At 55.9% G+C, this 19,362-nt stretch overlaps 2 protein-coding genes and 2 non-coding genes across 5 annotated transcripts in view; 1 reads left to right on the top strand and 3 right to left on the bottom strand.

The window, feature by feature from the left end:
• Nucleotides 1–16,365, bottom strand: part of LASP1 (LIM and SH3 protein 1) — a 37,586-nt gene extending 21,221 nt beyond the window's left edge. Inside the window, exons 1-3 of the mRNA XM_059907016.1 lie at nucleotides 16,101–16,365; nucleotides 8,954–9,048; nucleotides 88–172 (exon numbers count right to left, since the gene is read on the bottom strand). Coding sequence (XP_059762999.1) covers nucleotides 88–172; nucleotides 8,954–9,048; nucleotides 16,101–16,169 — 249 coding nt within the window. The 5' untranslated portion in view covers nucleotides 16,170–16,365. The remainder of the gene's footprint in view (nucleotides 1–87; nucleotides 173–8,953; nucleotides 9,049–16,100) is intronic.
• The window catches only part of LOC132354513 (large ribosomal subunit protein eL19), a 410,792-nt gene that overhangs the window by 200,570 nt on the left and 190,860 nt on the right, over nucleotides 1–19,362 (bottom strand). The window lies entirely within an intron of this gene.
• Nucleotides 17,031–17,102, top strand: TRNAC-GCA (transfer RNA cysteine (anticodon GCA)). The gene has a single exon. It is a non-coding gene; the product is annotated as a tRNA-Cys (tRNA).
• Nucleotides 18,738–18,809, bottom strand: TRNAC-GCA (transfer RNA cysteine (anticodon GCA)). Its single transcript has one exon. It is a non-coding gene; the product is annotated as a tRNA-Cys (tRNA).

Here is a 19,362-nt window from a genome sequence, read left to right as displayed (position 1 = left end):
GGCCTTGCCGAGTAACCACAGAAGGAAGGAGCCCTTGTCAAATCCAGGGGTTGCCCCGCCCCCAAGGGCCAGGCCCCGCCCCCTCACCTGACTCTGGAGCTCACTCTGTTGCTTGAGGCGGAGGTTTTCCGGGGTGTCGGCCACCATGGTGAAGGACTGCTTGGGGTAGTGTCTGCAGGACAGAAAAAAAAAAAGAGTGGGGGTCATTCTGGGGGAAGGGGCAGGAACCTCTGGGCTTCCATTCTCTTATCCTTGGGCAGCCCCTGCCCCTGTCCCAGCATCAGAACCACAATGCCCATTGCCCATGGCCGAGGGGAGGCAAGCGTTTCTCAGACTCAGCCTGGGCTGAACTGGGAAGACGCATCAGGCCCCAGTGGCTGGCTGGCCACCAAGAACTCCAAAGGGAGGACATGGGGACACTCTCTAAGGGTTTCAGATCACCCAAGTAATCCATGTCTATTGCACAGGAAGGTCAAGGGGGCCAGGCACCCAGGAGGGCCTAGCCAGGCTGGGAAGAAGATGCTCATGGGGTTAGGACAAAGCTTTCAGCTGAGACCAGAAGTGGAGACCAATGTAGCAGAGGAAGGGCGGGAGGGATACAGAGACAGAAGTAAAGGGGAAAGAGATACACATTTCCAGGGGGGCTTCCAGGAAAAGGCAGCGAGACAGAAAAAACACACACATCCAGAGTGGTGTTTCAAACAGCTAACAAGGTCCAACATAATCGGAGGGTAGATGAGAGATCAGCTTGAGGCCGAGAAGAGGTCACCACGGGTGACAGATAAGAACACTGTAACAACAGTTGATGTTTCCCTGTGCTAAGGGTGTACATGCCTTAGTTCATCAACTTCTTACAACCGCCCTATTATCCCCCTTTGACAGATTGGAGAACAGCAGCTTGGAAAGGTTAAACAATGTGGCTAAGGCACACGGCCAGTAACTGGAGGCATCCAGATTTGTACCCAAACGGTCTCCCAGGACCCAACACCCTGAACCAAACCCTCTAATCTCCAGACACAGGACAGGCCATGGTCCTGTCGCCTAGAAAGAGGGCTGGCTTGGAGGTAGCACGAACCAGTTCAGCCCTCAGAGCCAAGCCTGCGGGGACCTCCAGGACCACTCGGTCCAACCCCCTCATTTCTCCCAGAGGAGGAAGTCGTGTGCTGGCGCCAGGCACTTAGCTGACTTCATAATTATTTATCACATCGGTTTACTGTCTTCTCTCTCCACTGGTTCTCTATGAGGTGAGGGGATTCTTGGTCTTTTCTTCATTGGTTTATTCCAAGCTCCCCAAATAGTACCTGGTGTTCAATAAATATGTGTTGAATAAACGAATGTCCTACCATGTGTTGAAGCTGAGCCAGGACTAGAACTCGGGTCTCCTCCATTCCCCTGGGTCATCACAAAGTCCCCCAGCAAACCAGCTAGAGGAGAGGCAGCCCTGAGTCACTGTGGTCTGTGTGTAGATGCTGGTATGTGAAAGGGCTGGGGGTCTACATAGGCCCCAATTATTTCAGGGACTGGTGGGTGGCTTCTCGAAGCAGGAGCCAAAGCCTGGCCATTCTTAGCTCTGGCTGGCCACACCCCACCACAACTATGACCACTAGCCGATGCCAGACTCACAGGCTGTCCCCAGGTAAGAGATGGATCGCCATCTTCCAGCCAGCCAGGTTGGCTGATGTGCCCTGGAACTGGACACCAGCAGCCCTCCACCTCTGTGTGTTTCACCAGGCCTGGCATGTTTTCCAGCTGCCCGGCCCATCCTGAGCGAGAGCTATTGGTAATCACACACAAACTTCCCCGTGCCAAGGGCGGGACTCGGGGGCTGGAGAACTCAACTAAATGGTGGGGGGGAGGGTGGGGGGTGGCTAGAAGGAGCACAGTGCTGGGTGCTGCCCTGCCTGAGTCCTGCCCCCCAGATCAGCCCAGGCCCAGGGCTCCCCGAGCAGAGGGAAGAGCAAGGCAAGAGACTAAAAAGCAAATACAGCTGCCTGCAGCCGGCAACACAAATGTCCCGTAGATGAATGTGGGGCTAAGGCTGTGGGTCCAGTCCCAGGCTTGGCCCAGCTCCGCAAAGCCAGGGCCACCTACAGCTGAGGTGCTCCATTCAAACTCCCTGAGCAGTTCCAGGAAAAGGGAGGATCAACTGGGAGTCTGTTCCTGGCGACTAGAAAGAGAACAGCAGGAGGGATCTAAGTAAGATCTCCAGCAGAACTGGCGGGCCCTGAGGTCCTAGGAGGGAGGGCTTTGGAGATGACCCTCCCACCAAATCAGAGCCATTATGAAGGTGTCAGGGGGTGGGCAGTGTGGTGAGGAGAGTGTCTGTAAGTCGGGGCTCATGAGCACAGGAGGGAGGTTAGGTCCTGAAGCAGGGGGATGGAGAAGACCTTCAGGGCAGCTCTGACCCAGAGCTTGAAGGGTCAGTTCTGAGATGGTGGCTCTGGTTAGCACTTGGTGGGGAAGGGTGTCTGGCAGGCTCGGAAAACACACATGCACAGGAGCCAGTCTGCAAACCTGTGGTTTCCCATTTGCCTGAATGTACAGGGTTAAAACGGAGTGCCAGGTCCCGTGGCCCAAGGTCAGCCAGACGCAACCCCACTCCGCAATTCCGAGGATCCTGTGCACTTTGTGTTATTCCTCACACATGATGAATATCTAGGCGAGCCCTCTGCAGCAATGCACTTCTCCTAGACACTGAGGCCAGCAGGTCCACGTTCGTATACCTCCTACACGCCACCAGAAGGGTCTCAGGAGACCCCCCAACATGCAGTGGGTGCCTCTGGATGGGGCTGGCGGGTCTTTCATCCTCTCTTTGGAGCCATCATGACCCCCAGATCTCAGCCCCCCCACAGCCAGAACACTAATCCCATCAGAAGGGAAGGGGGGGACCAGCCTAGATGTCGTCAGCTTAATCTGGTGGGAGGAGGAGGGGGATTTTAAGCCTGCATCAGATTAAAATAGATTAAAGAGGGGCTCTGGAGCCTCCAGTCTCTTACCCTTGTCTCCTAAACCCCAACCCCAGGCCAAAAAATGCAGGCAGCCATGAGCACGGGCTATATTCCTCCTGCTGGGTCAACCCTGTCCCCTACCCACAGCCCCCAGCCCTGGCGAGACAACTCTGCCTTTCCTGTCCCCTGCTCACTGCGCTTCGGGTTCCCATGGCAACCTCATCCTCGGCTCAAGGCAGGAGAGCGGTGAGAGCAGGCAGACAGAGAGAGTCTATGGGGGTGGGGGAAGAGACACAGACAGCCAGGGTCCTCAACTGCAGAGGAACCCACGAAGGCAAAACTAGGAGGCTGTGTCTGCAGGATCCTTGTAGACAATTTAGGTGAGGAAGACAGGTGCCACGGGTTTGTTTTTAGAAGGGAGGTTATGCCAGAACGCCAGTGCTGTGCCCCTCCCCCATCCACATGACTGCCTTCCAAGAGGGCTACAATCGATTTGACCTCCTTCCAGAAACAACTGCTGGGAATTCTACCTTTTCCCTCCCTCTCTATCCTCAGGTTGAAGTGCCCCCCCAACCCATTACCCTCAGATCCCAGTTGAGATGAATGGATATATGCGTATCCCAATGCAGACGCAAAGGCAGAAGAGGGGTCCCCCCCCAGCTAGTGACCCCACTGGAACCCCAGCCCCACCAACAGACTGGGCCACGGTGAGGGAACGAGGGACCAGGGTGGGGAGAACTGGGTGTCCCAACCCTGGCCTGGAGCCGGGTCCAGAGCACAGCTGTTCTTTGTCCCTTCTGTGGGCCAGCCTGCACCCGGCCCCTTGTTAACCATTCCAAGCGGTGGGCCCTCTGCCGATGCCCCTCCCCACCCTCGATGGCAGTATCAGCTGCTCTGGGAAAGAGAGAGGCATGGAGAGAGCCCACTAGGACAGGAAGCCTGGGGGGCAGGACAATCAGGCAGCTGCTGGCAGCAGCCCAGGCCTCTAGGAAAACTGCGAGTCACATAAAGTGACTTCTGGATACACTGTATCCTGTGCACATTCTCTCCTGAAACCTGCCACAAGGCTTTGGGCTAAAAAGGGCAGGCGTTATCACTGTGCCCATTTTACAGATAAAGAAAACTGAGGCTCAGTGTTTCAGAAGAAAGAAACTCAGGACAGAGATCTGGCCCAATGCACTCTCCCCTATACCACACCTGCCCAGCCAGCTAAGCACAGGCTGACATCCTTCCCTGCCAGGTGAACGCCTGCCCACTCCCAGCTCTGAGGAAAGATATGCTTGGTTGGGTGGGTAGAGAACTTCCTCTTCTAAACCCAACCAGTTTCCAAGCTTGGCTATTATGAGAGAACCCTCTGGGGTCTCTCACCACCCCCAGTCAGAAGCCACCTACTCCTTAAGACACTTCTAAAGCAGGTGTCTCAAGAGTCCAGACATGACCTGTGGGGATGCAGGAGAAGGGGGGTTTGCCCCAGAGGACCTCTGAGTCACCTTCCTGCTTGGAGGGACGATGAGGACAGGGAGGATGCTGAGAAACTGCAGGGCTCCTGCTATGGGCTTACTGGGGCCAGAGATCACTCGTAGGAAGCCCCACTCCCAGTCCCGCCATCAGCTGTGTTCCAGAGGCAGAACAAGAACAGACCAGATATCCTGGAAGCCCAGCTCCCCCTTTCTACAGGCAACCTTGCCTCTTCCAGCCTTGGATCCCTTCAAAAACCACAGCTTTTTGTTCAAGGAGGAACAAAAATACATCAACAAAAGCAACAAGGAGCCTTTGGTTTCACCAAAAGGGGGGGGGGGGGAAACCCACAGCCCCTACATCCTGCCTCTGGAAGGAGCTGCTGATTCCCCTGCTGGGAACACTGCCCACGGGCAGGCGGGCAGGGAGGGGTCCCTTCTTACCCAGTTTCTCACCAGTTCCCCAGGCCAAAGGGGCTGAAACGGTGGGGATAGGAAGCAACAAGGAGGCATTGTTTGACCAGAGGGAAAAAAATGAGCAGCCGAAAAGATCAAGGCTAGACATGAAGAAGAACTTACCAGCCCTCAGTGGTCGTAGACAAAACGAAAAATGGCAATACACAAAGAGAAATGATTCTGCCAAGTCAGGAAAGGCATGGAAACACTGCGCCTCAGTTTCCTCATCTATAAAATGGGCTGTTAGGAAGCACAGTGATCCCTGAGGTTCCTTGAGGCCCTGACATCTGAGTATAAGGATTTGGGGGTGAGAGGAGGTAGGTAGGGGCAGCCTAGAGGCCACACTGCTCGCTGTGGATACCCTTTTGGACTCCCCGCTCCCAAACATAGCACACACACCCATCCCACTCCCTCTCCTGGTGCTACCCCCAGCTTCCCAAGACATCTGATCCCATTGTTCCCAGCCAGAGGCAGAGAACTCTGGGGAGGTGGGAAAGCCCCAGTCCCTATTCCTGGATTTGCCCACCGCTGCCCCATCCCCTAAGAGCAGCTAGGATTCAAGACAGTTTGCTAGAACCCAGAGATACTTCAAGCCCCACCAGCACAGGCCCCACCCCACTCTCTGAGGCCTGGGGAAGGAGAAGGACCACAGTCCCTTGCTCCCCAGAACCAGGCACACCTCCACCCTCCTCAGCCCCTCAGTCCACAGCTCAAGGCAACTGAAGGACAGACCCCTACCACTGCAGTCAGTGAGGAGGGGAAAGGTACAATTGGGCATCCCCCCCGTTCTTCCCCAGCCCATGTCCACCCCCTACTTGACACCCCGAAAGCTGGTTCCCCTGGCCTGCAACTCTGCCTCAGGTCTGCAGCCTCTACAGACTCATGGCCCCCAAGGAGAAAGGAACAGGCACGTGTCGCCCTGAGCCCCCCCACCCCTCAATCCCCCTGTCCTCCGGGCTCCTCAACTATTTGCATGGAGACAAAGGACCAGGTTTGTACGTGGACCCATCTGCCCCACTTTCAGAAAGAATAGTTTACAAAACAAATCATCGAGGGCATAAATGAGGGCATAACTATTCCTATAACAACTGGAATAGGCTCACCCCACCTACCCAGAAGCTTCAAGAGAGAATTCGATTAACAGCGTGTTCTTCCACTGCTGGCTATTATGCAAATGCAGGCATGCTCCCCTCTACCTTGTCATAGCAAGGCTGAGTGCCTGTGGCCTGGGAAGTGTGAACACAAACGCAGCCTATACAGTCCGACATCCTGGCGTTTCTCCCTGGCCCCACAGCTGGCGGCAGCGTGTGTGTCTGGATATACACAGGCACGTGTGTAAATGCACGTCCTTGGGGGTCCACTACCACCCAGAAGGCTGGCTGTGGGCTCTGGCCTATGTTCTCTCCCCGGCCTCACCCCAGGTAAGTCTGGTGCAAAGAGAGAAATAGAAGAGGCCTTTTTGCTGCGTTCAGTCACTTTCCAGAACTTAAATCTCAATCTTGAGAAGCCACTGGAGAGAGACAGACAGCTTTCTTCTTTCTCTTGCCCACCCTTCCTGCAAGACTCTGGCTCAGGGACTAACCAGAGATCGGCAGAACGTAGAGGTCGCCCTGCACACCAAACTTTCACGCTCCCTCCCCGGGTGGGCTCAACTCCCTGGCAAAGGGCTGGGGGCCGGGGGGCCGGGAGCGATCACCTGTCCCTCTGGGTCTTGAGCGGGACGTGCTGAAAAGCCAGGCCTGAGCTTCACAAAGCAAGGCCAGGCTGGCCTTATCCTGGAAACCCCAGGATTCAGGAACTGGAATGTCACTGGAATGGGATGGAGCCAAAGGCAGGAAGAATACAGGAAGGGATGAGAGTGAACACACAACACCCGTGCCTGGCACGTCGCAGGTGCGCAAAACTTTTTGGTCTAGGCTCCAGCATCCCTGGGTAGGAATTTTTAACCACGGGAAAACTGAGGCCCCGACAGGTCAGGAGGGCGCCCCGAGCAAGCCGGGCCTGCCTCTGGGTTATCCCGGAATCCCCACGTCTGGCTCGCTGGCAAGGACCTGCAGCTCAGCAGACGCCAGCTGAGGGAGTGTGGCTGCCTCGGGCCAGGTGCTACCACAGCGCGGGTGAAACACAGCTGGGCCACAAATCCCCCGAGTGTGCGGTCCCTCATCCAGGGTCCTTCCCAGGTAACATCCCAGCTGGGCCAAAGGTCAGCTAGGCGTGGAAGAATAAGGGCTGTAAAGGCTCAGGGAATGGACAGGGGTCAACCTGCTTCTCTGGCTGGAGGCCAGGAGAGAGACGGGGGAATCTCACCCTCGGCAGGTTGGAAGCAGCATCCCAGGAGGGGTGTTTCATCTTCTGCCTTCCCTGGAGCCCCCCCAACCCCTGCAGGAGCTACCCACCCCTACTTGCTGCAGCCTCCCTAGAAGAGGGTGAGAAACGTAAGCTGGGACTTTGGCACTAGACTGAGAACAGGCAGAGAAAACAAGGACAAGCCTCTGATTTCTTTCTCCAACTCCCAGCGCTTGCTGCATTCTAGGCTACCGGAGTCTTAGGAAGAGACAAGAAGAAGCCTTAGTCCCTGCCATCCACTGGGCTCCGGGCTCAGCCAGACTTCTGCCTGGAGGGGCCGAGGCGCAGAAGCTGCCCCCAGAGGAGCCTAGGTGCCCAGAATCTAGCCTGAAGTGGGCCAGCAATCAAGGGGTTAACTGCCCCAGCCTCTGGCTTTGCTGAACCCCACCCTACTCCCCAACAGAGGGAGGAAGTTGCAGAGAATCAGGGCTTGTGTGAGCCTTTAAGAATTTGAAGAATGTCCCATTTCCCTTGGGGGGGGGGGTGGGAGAGGTCGGTATGGGGAAGAAGACCAGTGGAAGCTAATAGAGGAGAAGGGGCAGCTGAAGGAGGAGGCAGGACAGAGCTGTGACCCTCCTTCTACCCCAGGCAGTCTTCCCAGTGCCCCCAATCCCTCCCAGAAGGGAGGTGATTCATGGTGCTTCTTGGGCTTGAGATTTTATCAGAAAATCTGTTTTCCCAGCACCTGGCACAGGTTGGCATCTAGCAGCTGGCAGGGCAGGCGGCAGGGCAGGCAGTAAGAGCCTGATGAATGCTCCAGCCCCAAGGAGAAGAGGCTGTGGTATGTGCAGGGGAGGGGAGGGCAGTAAGGGGGAAGACAGCCTTTCACAGGGGTTTAAGGCCCCAACTCCTTTTAGACAGGTCCCAAAGTTCCCCTCCCAGGTGAACTTCAGCTGCAGAAAGCCTCCAGACTGAGAATTTAAAAAGAAAAAAAAAAAAAGGACTCAAGTCAGATCCTGAATTTTTTTGAACACTGATCTTGCCGTCTACTTGCAGTGACTTGACCTTCTGAAGCCCCACCTAGTAGCGTGGCTGTGAGGTCCTACATGAGCCCTGACCTGAATGCAATCAACCTGAAACTGCATGGGGTGGGAGGGGGGTATCCCCCTGGAATGGGGGACCCCACCTCTACCCACCTCCCCACAGCAGACCAGAGCAAACTCCACTGGAAAAGACATGAAGGTCTCCACCTCCCACCAGGCAGGGAATAGATCTGCCTGGGGCCAGGCCGCTCCCTTCATGCTGCCCCCACTTCTCAAGAAATGACTACTGGGAAGGGCCGTAGCCAGGAGCCCCCAGGCCTTGTGCCCAGACCGTCTGGTAAGGGGCAGGGGAGAGGAAACAGTCAGGTGCTGTCATGGGGAAAGAAATGTGGAAGGCGAAGTGGAGAACACAACTGGGCAGAAACAGGACTTTTTCTTGAAAGCCCACGCTGGATCCCTCTCTCACAGCAGAGTGCGGTGGAAAGAACAAGCTTGCTCTACGGGGTTTGAACTGGCCTGTCACTAGTCATTCATCTTGGGAAAGCCCCTTCCCTTCCTCAAGCTTCAGTTTCCTTCGCTGTAAAATGGGCATATTAACAGCCCTGACTTCATCCAGCTGTGGTGAGGAGGACTCAATATGGTTAAAACACATGAGGCAGAGCGTGGAAATGCTGGGCCATGTCATCTTGTGGGTATCAGAATGGAAGGAAGCGCTAGGAGGGAGCCAAGTGCCCGCCCAGCCCCTGCCCAAGGCAGGACTCACGCGTTGCAGTAGGGCTTCTTCTCATAGCCCTTGTAGTTCTTCATGTTGAGTGTCATCTTGCAGGTCTCGCAGTGGAAGCATGCTTTATGCCAGAACTGGGGACAGAGGCAGAGGGAGGACACCCGTCAGACACCAGGATTCAGGAAGGGGGCTCGGGCCCCAGGAAGGAGCTCTCCATCCGGGGACTGGAACACAGACACACCCCAGGTGAGCCGGGGCCATCTCAGGTCACAGGCTCTGGCAGCTGATGACACCACCCTCCCCTGTCCCATTGGAGCTATCCGGAGGGGGAGAAGGGCAGACACAAGGTTGAGTGGGGAAGAGGCCAGTTATAACAGTAGCGAGCAGCCCCCAGAAGGTCTGCTCCACCTCCCCCAGACCACTCCCTCTGACGGAGCAGGAGAAGCCTCATTGCTTATGCAAAGCTGCGCCAGGGTTGCTAAGAAGCCGGTGCTGAACGTGAGGGGCAGCTCCTCAGCCTTGACAGAGGAGGAGGGCCCAGCCCCCATGCACCCAGTCCCTCCTAGCTCCCACACCAGGGCCTCCAGACACACCTGGGCCTCCAGACACACCTGGACCTGGGCAATGCGCCAGCCCCACTGCCTCCCCTTCCTGAGCGACCCCTGCCCAGACTGGGGGTGGGTGCCCCAGGCTCTAGCCACCACACCCACACCCTTCCCCCATCCCTCAGCTGGTCTTCCTCTGAGGCACCGCCCTCCTCTGCTTGGAGGTGGACCCCCCCCCCAGTAGTGGACATCAAAGCCCCGCCCTGACTAGCTGTGTGACCTTGGTCAGGACCTACACCTCTGAGCCATTTCTGCGTCTGTAGAATGAAAATCATAATACCCATCTCTCTTGGGATTGTTGAGGTTTAAATGAGAAATCACCTACAAAGCCCTCAGCGTAGCACCTGGCACCCCTACACACTCGAGTGTCAGGTGCTGGGCGCGGCAGAGACGACCCTCAGCGGAGGGGGCTCGGGGGCTCGGCGGGAGGTGGGTGTGTCTTGGGGTGCAGGTGGGGCTCTGCCGTGCCCAACCACAGCTACAATGCGTGTGAGTGAGAATGAGTGGCAGGGAAGACTCCAGTGAAGCCCAGGGACCCAGAACGGAACAAGGATCCATCCAGGGTGGCTGAGGGAGGGGAAGAGAGTCAAAGACCATGAGGGCAGGGCAACTGATGCAACAGAGGTGACCCCATCCTGAGAAACACCGATGCTCACGCAAACCCAAGCAAATGAGAGAAGTCCGCCCCTGGCAGCCCAGGACGAGGCCCCCGGATCAGCACCCACCAGGAGTCCAGCTTCCAGGACCCCAGAATCCAGGCTGCTGGGGTGACCCAGCTGGCCCGTCCCTGCCCCATTTCCCAGCAGCCAAGGGAGACACTCCTGACCCCTCAAAGAAAGAGGCCAGAAGTCAGGGAAGGGCACAGGGAGGCTTTCGAGGTGCCCAGCACACGCCCGGCTCTTGGCCACCTGTCAGGAAATTTCCCCAAGGAGGTGCTTTTCAAAATGTGTTTCCCAACCAAGGCGTGCTTCTAGGACACTTCGGAGAAGGGGACAGAAAAAAGGAAGCTGAGACGTTGGCATACCACCTCCCTCACCCTGGACCACTTCAACCAGAGACGACGGGGTAATTTGGGGGGTAATCACCTTCTAACAGGGTACTTTCCCCATCAAGGAGACCCAGAGGACTCTCCAGTGGTGGAACAGTAAACAAAGTGACGGGAGAACTGCTCTTTGGGAAGAAGGTCAGCGGGAAATCTGGAAGCAAGGGATGGCTGTTGTAAGCTGGGCCTCCACCCCAACCGGGGCCTATCCCTGAGTCCAGCCCACACTCCTCCCGGTGCAAAACCCCAGCACAGACAATCCACCGGAAAGCTAAAACGGGGTAGTCCCTGCCCCCACCAGCCCTCGAAGTGAAAGCCCCTCTCCCTCCCCCAATGCCTGGGAGGCGCTGGCAGAGTGCCCCAGCCCTGTCACCACCCAGTCTGCTGGCCTCTGCCTGCTTAGCTGCACATGCCCCTGCCTGGGCCCCTACCCCCGCAGGGGCCTGCCAGGAAAAACATTTTCTGGAATCCAGACCATGACCCACTTTCACACACACGTAGGCAGGAATCCGCACTGTCCTAGGCCTGGGGACCTCCGAAGCTGCCCCCTGATTGACTTGGGGGAGAGAAGGAGAGAGACACAGACACTTCCACCCTAGCAGACAGCCAGGTCCCCACCCTGGAGCCAAGCCCCTTGGGAAGGGGGCATAGTATACTGGCCAGGCTGGGGTAAAAGGCCAACAGCCAATCCGGGGGTTCCACAAGACACACACACACACACACACACACACACACACCCGCCAGCTGCCACTGGGAGGAAGGGGAGCCCTGTACAAGGGAACGGTGCCCATTTCCATCGGTAGTTCCTCCCCACCTCACCCCCACCACCCTTGCTCTCGGCTACACACGTTAGAGGCTGAGGCAGTGGTCATCTGTTCTCTTACGGGGGGTCCAGTAACAGAAAAATGAAAACAAGAGTGGACTGAGTACCTTCAGGGTAACTACGGAACTCGGTCCCTGCATCTGTAAAGAGGAGCTAAAACTCCCGGTCCCAAAGAGGTGCTGGGAGGAGACGACACAGGCGCCAAGCCTGGCACCACTAGCTGCTTCTCGTCACTTCCCTCCCCTCTCTGGAGGAGGGCTCCAAGGTTCAAGAAAATCCAGCAGCTCCTGCCACTGTGTCCTTTTGGGGTAGGAAAGCGAGGGGAGCAGGGGCAGAAAATGACAAGTCATTCAACAGCCCCTTTGGGCCAAGCCTGGGCCGGGAACCCTGAGGGGACCCCAAATGAAAAAACCCCATCCCTGTCTCAGTTGGGTCTGGTGAAGGACACAGGGAAATAAGTCAATACAACCCCACAATGAGCCTCTGTCTGCCTCTTTGCCCTGCCCCACGAGCCCTGTCTCAGAGCAAGAGTCCCCTCTTTCTTTTCAATTTCTTTTTTTTTAATCTTTTTTGTATTTTTTGGCCGCACCATGCGGCATGTGGGAATCTTAGTTCCCTGACCAGGGATCGAACCCACGCCCCCTGCCTTGGAAGCACAGAGGCTTAATCACTGGACCACCAGAGAAGTTCAAGAGTCCCCTCTTTCTTAGAGGCCACAGGTAAGAAGATTTCAGAGGAGGATTCCCGGGACTCAGGGAGCAAAGTTACCTCTAGGCATGCAACTCGAATCCTCCCTGCTGCCCCGGAAGTCCACTGTTTCCCTATTCACCAAAAACCAGACCTCTGGTGCCTGTTAGAAGCCTCTCAGCCCATCTCCTAGGCTCCAGCATCACCCTCAACTCTCCCTTGCCTGCAGCTCCAAAGCTGCAACCAGCTCCACAGAAAGGCAAACAGAGGCTGATGGGACAGAAGCAAGATCCCCCGCACTTGTGTGAGGCTTGTGCCAGCCCTGTCCCTCTGGAATCACCGTGGAGGTGGCGGAAGCGGCTGCTCACAGCTCTGGGTGAGGGGGATGCGGTGAACTTCGGGTCGCTGTGCCTGCAGCCTGGTATCTTGCCCTCTGCACCCGGGCTGCCTATGACTCAGGGTTGGAGTATGAGACCTCTCCCTCCCTTCCTGTCACCCAGGGTTACAGTTTTTCACTCCTCCAGGGGCAACCCTAGCCCCACCCGGGCCAGGTCACCAGCCTAGCTCAGTTGGCCACCTGGGAGGCTGGCTTAAAGGCATAGACCGTGGCTGCACCACCACAGATTCCCAGGGAGTGTTATTCCTGGTTCAAGAGCCCAGGCCCAGAGCATTCCTCAGGCCAGGGTCAGGAAGGGGAGGGACCACTATTAATGAGATAGTGTAAATAAAAGTACTTTTTGCAAACACAACAGGCAGAAGAGCTGAGCAAGAAGAACTTTAGATTTGAATTCCTGCTCTGGCGGAAAGGGGAGTGAGCCGCATGACCTGTCTGAGCCTCTGATTATGGGGTTCTTAATTTACAGGAGCGATCACATCTGCTTTGTGAGGCTCCTGCAAAGACGAAGATGGAGCCTGGCACATTCCAGTGAGTCGTAGCTGTTATGAATGGATGGTCACGGGATGATGGTGGGGTGCTCTCAGCTAGGAAATGAGGCACCAGGGCTGCAAGGCCTTTTCTCCTTTTTTGTGTCCAGCCCAGCTTCCTTCTACCTTGCTGCCCCCTGTGGGGGCTGAGAGGAAGGTGGTTCAGACAGCCAGAGGCAGAGAGCTCTCCCAGTGGGGGAGTCCGGGGAACTGCCTCCACCTGTGTTCAGGAGGCCGGCGAAAGCAAGCCAGGGGAGAGGGACATGGCAAGACTCTTGACAATGCAGGTCCCCAGATACGACTGCTTCCTCACAGGGTCTAGGACAAAACTCCACCTCCCTCAAAATGTAGAGGACGTTGTGAGACACAGCCCCTCTCCCTCCCCAAAGGCCCTGCAGCAGCCCCTGAGAGTGCCTGGCACAAAGTAGATGCTCAATAAATATTTGTTGAATGAATGAGTGACGTCACCCTGTTTCTCCCCCAACTCTGATCCCATAAGTCCTCTGGGGAAGCGAATCTCGACCTCAAACACCAGCAATACATATTTATTCAGCACACAGAGCACACTGGGTACGGCAGGTTGAGGGCAGGGTGGCCATCATAGGTGACACAGCCTTTAACCCAGCTAAGCCTTTGGGAGATAAGGCTCAGGGAGGAGAAAAGGCTAACACCAAGGATGTAGCTTTTGCTCTGGGTCATGTTGTGTCGTAGGGAAATTGCAGTGAAACAGGCGAGTCTAATTTGACTCTCTCCTGTTATAAATGGGAAGCCTTGGGAAGTTGATTAGCAACTGTATCTATGCGACCGAAGGTTCCCCCTCAGGTCTCAGTCCTCCAGGCACCAGGTCCCCATTCCAAGTGCCTGCCCTTACTACCTGAAGGGGGTTGGGAGGAACAGGTCTGATACCTGGATATTCCAGGCCTCCTGCTCAGTGCAGGGGTGAGGTCTCCCCAGGGCCACCTCCTGTAAGGAGAGTTCTAAAAAGAGAGAGGAATCACGAACTCTCACTTCCCAGGGCAACCTCCACCTGAATGTCCCCTTTCTGCGAGGGCAAGAGAACAGCTGGGGAGGGCACCTTGAAGGATCCCTGCACCACTCCCCTCTGGCTCCAAAGGTATGGGGCTGCAGAGAGTACCCCAGCAAGGTAGGGAGGGCACAGCCTATACCACATCCCCTTCTGGGCACTTTAGTGCACTTCCCCACCTTCAAGGAAAAGACATTACCATACCCATTTGATAGACGGTGAACACTGAGGCCTAGAGCCATTCGTAGAGCTGGCAGGAGCAGACCTGGAACTAGGACCAAGTCTCCCAACTCCCAGGCTAGCAATCCCTCCATCATATATTGCTTCTGCCTTACGTGGGTGGAAAGTGGCCACAGCCTCTTCCCAGTTCATGACCGTGCAGAAGAAGGAGGGCACAGGGAACTCAAGATGCAGAGACCAAAATCCCTATCACCGGGGAAGGGCAAAAACCCCAGTGTGTAAGGACAGAGAGCTCTCAGCTCCTGCCTCCAAGCTCAAATCCTGCCTTCCGGCATGGTCATTGGGAAGGTCAGTACCCACATCCCTTGTACCCATAACATGGCCTTCCTCTCCACCTGCCCAGCCAGGCCCAGGACAGTGAAACAGCAGCAGCCCCATATGCCCCTTTCCTCCAAGAGCAATTTCAAATGTACCTCAGAACCTTGGAAACCCCACCCCCTCACCCTGACTCAGAGACCAAAGGTCACTGAGGAAGCACCAACCCCAAGGTGGAGAGGAAAGACAAAAGTATCCAACGAACTACCCTTTCTCAAACAAAACCTGGCTCCAGGTGGGCTCTGCACCCCTCTTCCATCCCATGCCCCCCAGCCCCTGCCACTCCAGACGGGAAGGAGGGAATCTTTGGACTTGGAGCCAGCTTTAGGAGGTAGATGACAGGCACGATGAGGAGGGGGACAAAATCACACAGGCTTCTCCTCCAGACTGGGGAGGGGAGGCAGAGAGGAGGTGGATTTTGCCTTAGGATCTTCGGGAGATTAAAAGAGGCCAGGATCCTACCCCAAACTGCCGGAAATACCCAGTTCTACTCTCCGCCCCCCTCCAAAAGTATAATGGCAACCAGATGAACGAGTCCAGCATGATTGGGGGGGGTGGGGAGGAAGACGCGTAAGGGCCCCCAGGGGACAGTGAATTTCCAGAAGGCCACCTTCCCTTCCCCCTAACACCTCCCCCTTTTCTTGGCTTCCCCTGAACTCAGCCAACCCCACCCTCCACTGGGGAAACCTGCTTTGAAAAGTTAGCTCTTTGTTCTACAAGCTGGACTCAAGCCTCTGAGCACAATTTCAGACTTCTGTGAAGCGACCCCCACCCACCCTACTACTCCAGCACGCGACCCCGCCCCGGTCCGGCTGGGCGGACCAGCACTGGGAGTTGGCTTCCAATTTGAGGTGGGGGCTGGGAAGCTACGGAGGACGTCTGCTAGGCCATTAACCGCTGACCCACCAAGAGGACTGCAGGTCGTGCAAAAAAGGGGTCTCGCAGTGGGGCTTGGGGCCTTATCCGAAGGCCAGTTCACCAGATGCAACACTCGCCGGCTGATAGCCCCCGCCCTCCAGTCTCCAGGCCAGGAAGCCCGGCCATTCGCCGCCGGAGCGGACGGTTTCGCGGGGGCCCCCAACCTCTGCCCCGCCCCCCCGCCGCCCCCTCCCCCAGCGCCCAGCGCTTCCGCCTACTTGGCGCTCGGCGAGGCGGGGAGAGGGAGCGGCCGTCTCCTCTCACTCTCCCGGCCCTAGGGGGCGGGGCTGCACCCCTAACCTTCCCTCACTCCCCCCACCCCCACTCCGGGGCCTGGCTTCCCTACTCCACTCGCGTCCTCCCAACCCCTGGGCACAGAGCCCACTCTTCTCCAGTAGTGGCTGCCCGCCACGCGTGGACTCCTTGCCTCGCCCCGGATCTCCTGGTTTCCAGACTGGGGTCTGTCCCCACACCCCACGACACCGCCCTCCCTCCCTCCTCTCAGGATCGCGGGGATGAGGCGGCATAGACCCAGCCCCGCTCTCCTCCCTCGATCTGGAGCACTGCTCGGGGATTGCAAAGACGCGTCTCCGGGTCCCGCGTCTCACCTTATCCAGACAGTTCACCTTCTCCGTAGGGTACACGATCTTGCCGCACCGGGCGCAGTTGGGATTCATGGCTCCGGGAAAAGCTAGGGCGGGGACGCCGGAGCTCGCGCACGTTCTCTTTCCCCGGAGCGAGCTGGCGGGAGACGGCCGCGGCTGCAACTGCACAGGCGACGGCGACGGCGGCTGGAGCTAGGGAACTGGCCTCCGCCTCCGCCCTCCTTCCCCTAATAAACACAGCGGGGAGGAGGGGCTGTACCGGGGCGGGGACGCGCCGCGGGCGCGGGCAGGGGCGCGCGCGGCGAGGCGCGCTCCCCGGGCGACCCAGGGCTGCGCGGGGGCGGGTTCCGGGGAGGACTGCGGGACCGGGGGTACGCGCCTAGGTGAGCTCCCAAGCAAAAGGAGCCCTGGAGAGATAGGCCCGGAGGCTAGGCGCGGACAGACGACCTTGCCCAGGGCACTTCCGGCGGGGCGGAGCCGATCTGGCTGCACATCTGGGCGCCTGGGCTGCAGGAGGCGGGCAAACACCTCGCACCCTTCCAGGGTGGGGTTTGAGCCCACCCGAACACCAAATCAGATTCTCCAGATTTGGAGACTTCCTTTGTACCCGTCGGTACCCGGCGAGAACCTGCGGACCGAACGGGAAGCCCCTGCTCCGCCCCCATTAGCCTTCCCCTGCAACATCCTTTCCCACATTTGTAGGGCGGAACCAGTCCCTCCCGCCAGGACTCAGCGCCTCGCAGCCGAGTTAAGTTTTCCCTCCCCGCGCCTCTGCCGTGTAGCTTTCCTGTGGTTCCCCGGATCCGGGGGCCTTCTGCTTTCTCCTTGGCCCCTTTTCCTCTTTCGTTCCTTTCTCCATATCCTTACTCTCCACCTTTGGTGTAGCGTTGACTTAACGCCCAAAAGAGCACTATCCAAGCGCAGAAACGGCGTGGGGGTATAGCTCAGTGGTAGAGCATTTGACTGCAGATCAAGAGGTCCCTGGTTCAAATCCGGGTGCCCCCTCGTAGTTTTTTCCTAAACTTATGTAACTAGTATAATTTATTCTTGATTCATATTTTAACCTTGGGTTCTACGTTAAAGAAAGCAGAGAAAAGCTACTTAAAAATTCCTTCCTCATTTTCCAACCGTAACGGAAAGCTTTCGGCTTTACTTTGTACTCAGCAGGAGGAGGGGGTGGGTACAGGCACAAATCAGGTACAAAAGCTACAGGTCCCCACTACCCACGCCAGCGGTATCAGGACTTCTGCGGTCACCGCTGGCAGCCTCAGGGGTGTCAGGCAGTTCCAGGAGCTGGTTCAGGAGACAAGACTCCCCCAAGTTCCTGTTCAGTTTTGGGTGGGGCTGGGTCAAGGGAAGGAAACCCACAGACACAGACTTTCTCCAACTTCACCTTTCTTTATTACTGGTGACAGGCGCATGCCGTGTTTCCCTATTGCTCATGCCACCGGCAGAGTGAAAGCACTTCGAGAACGTCGAAATGGCCAATGCCGACCCAAAAGTTCATTTAATTTACAAAAATAAAGTTACATCCGGATGTAAACTGATATAAACTAATGTAGTGGTTCTCAAACTTGAGCTTGCGTCAGAATTACCTGGAGAGTTTGTTAAAGCACCTCCCGGTTTCTGATTCTCTTGGCCTGGAGTGGGACCCCGAGAATGTGCATTTTTAACAAGTTCCCAGGGAATGCTGATGCTGCTGGACGACACTTTGAGAACCACTGAACAAATAATAAAAGGCCATCAAGTTTCATAACCTAAAAATGGGGACAGATATCTATTGGCTGCGTGACTGACGGTATCAGTGTTGGGTCGGAGGAAAACGAGAAGGGAGCAAGGCCCCTCGACTAAGTTTTGCCCAAAAAAAGGAAAAAGAAAGGATAGTGGGAGAGGCATGCTTCTTCAGACAGGGGGCAGTTGTGATATTTTAAACTCGGAATTTGGTTGTGTCAGCCCTCGGGGCCCCGGGGGAATACTACTCGAATGCATTTTTCCCCACGGCTCCCATTACTGTGCGACGCGTCGCGAAGCTGGACATGACGATTAAACAGATCTGCCGTGCGGTGCAAAGCCCAGACCCGAGATATAACTAATATTTCACCCCTTTCCTGGACATCAGGCCTCAAACTCACCACCTGTAGGTGTAACGGGCCAAAGCCCTGCCTTTGAACTAATATAAAGAAGGAGAAAGCCGTCCACTTTTCACCCTCCTTCTTACATCTATGCTGTGTCTCGTTAAACTTCGCCACTATATAAACCTTCTGAACTTGGATTCTGTTCTAATCTGCCTGGTCAGAGTATGAACTAGGCAAAATAATACTGCCCCGCCCCAACATTCCATCCCCCCCCCCCCGCCCCGCAAAGAAACTGTAATTAACGTTAAACCAATAAGTCTTGAAGGGTCTCAGGGACTGGAAGGGTCTCAGCCTTCTTTCTGCCTGCTGAGGCTTCTTGCCACTGAGTGGGGGTATTCAGCTGAAACATGGTAGAGTCACCCCTGTGTGACTTCTGGGGAGAGAAAAAATTCACCTGGTGCAAGAGGATCTCCAGGATCCTCTTTGGATCCTGGATTCAGAAACCTCAGACTCTTGGGTTATTCGGGGTTAACCTGAGTGGCTGTGAAAAACAGGAAGATAGACTAGGGGGCACCCGGATTTGAACCGGGGACCTCTTGATCTGCAGTCAAATGCTCTACCACTGAGCTATACCCCCTCTCCTGCCAAAAACTTGGTAAATTCTTTTTAAATCCATTCCAAATTTTTCCTTCTGAAAATATCCAAAATTAGTCTCTTCTTGTTACATGATACTGAATTTAGTAATAACGAGTTTAAAAAGACTAACTAAAACCGTGGGATTTTGAAAACATGTGAACTTAGGTACCAATCTGCCTTTTTCTAGGTTCAATTCTTTATCCACAATCCCACTCATCTCTTCAACCTAAGAAGTCAGAGAAGAGCTTCTTGCAAAACTGAATAGGGAATCCTTTCCCCTGGTCTCTCTAAAAAGAATGCAAACACCAGCTGAACAGACATCTCCACTGAGAGACTTTCCTGGTGGTCCCTCTCTCTTTTTATGGAGCAACTACTATGTGCCCCACTCTAAGTGCAGAACATACTTTCAAATAGAAAGACACACAGGTTCTCAGCCTCACTGCGTTTAAAATCTAGTGGAGTCAGAATAGAAACAAATGCACAAATGAATAAACAAGGAAATGCCCAGTAGTAATAAGGGAAGTGACTAAAATGAAAAACAAGATGGTGTGTTA

This window comes from Balaenoptera ricei, chromosome 20 (assembly GCF_028023285.1).
Source record: "Balaenoptera ricei isolate mBalRic1 chromosome 20, mBalRic1.hap2, whole genome shotgun sequence".
NCBI lineage: Eukaryota > Metazoa > Chordata > Mammalia > Artiodactyla > Balaenopteridae > Balaenoptera > Balaenoptera ricei.
This window is presented reverse-complemented; position numbering and strand designations above follow the sequence as displayed.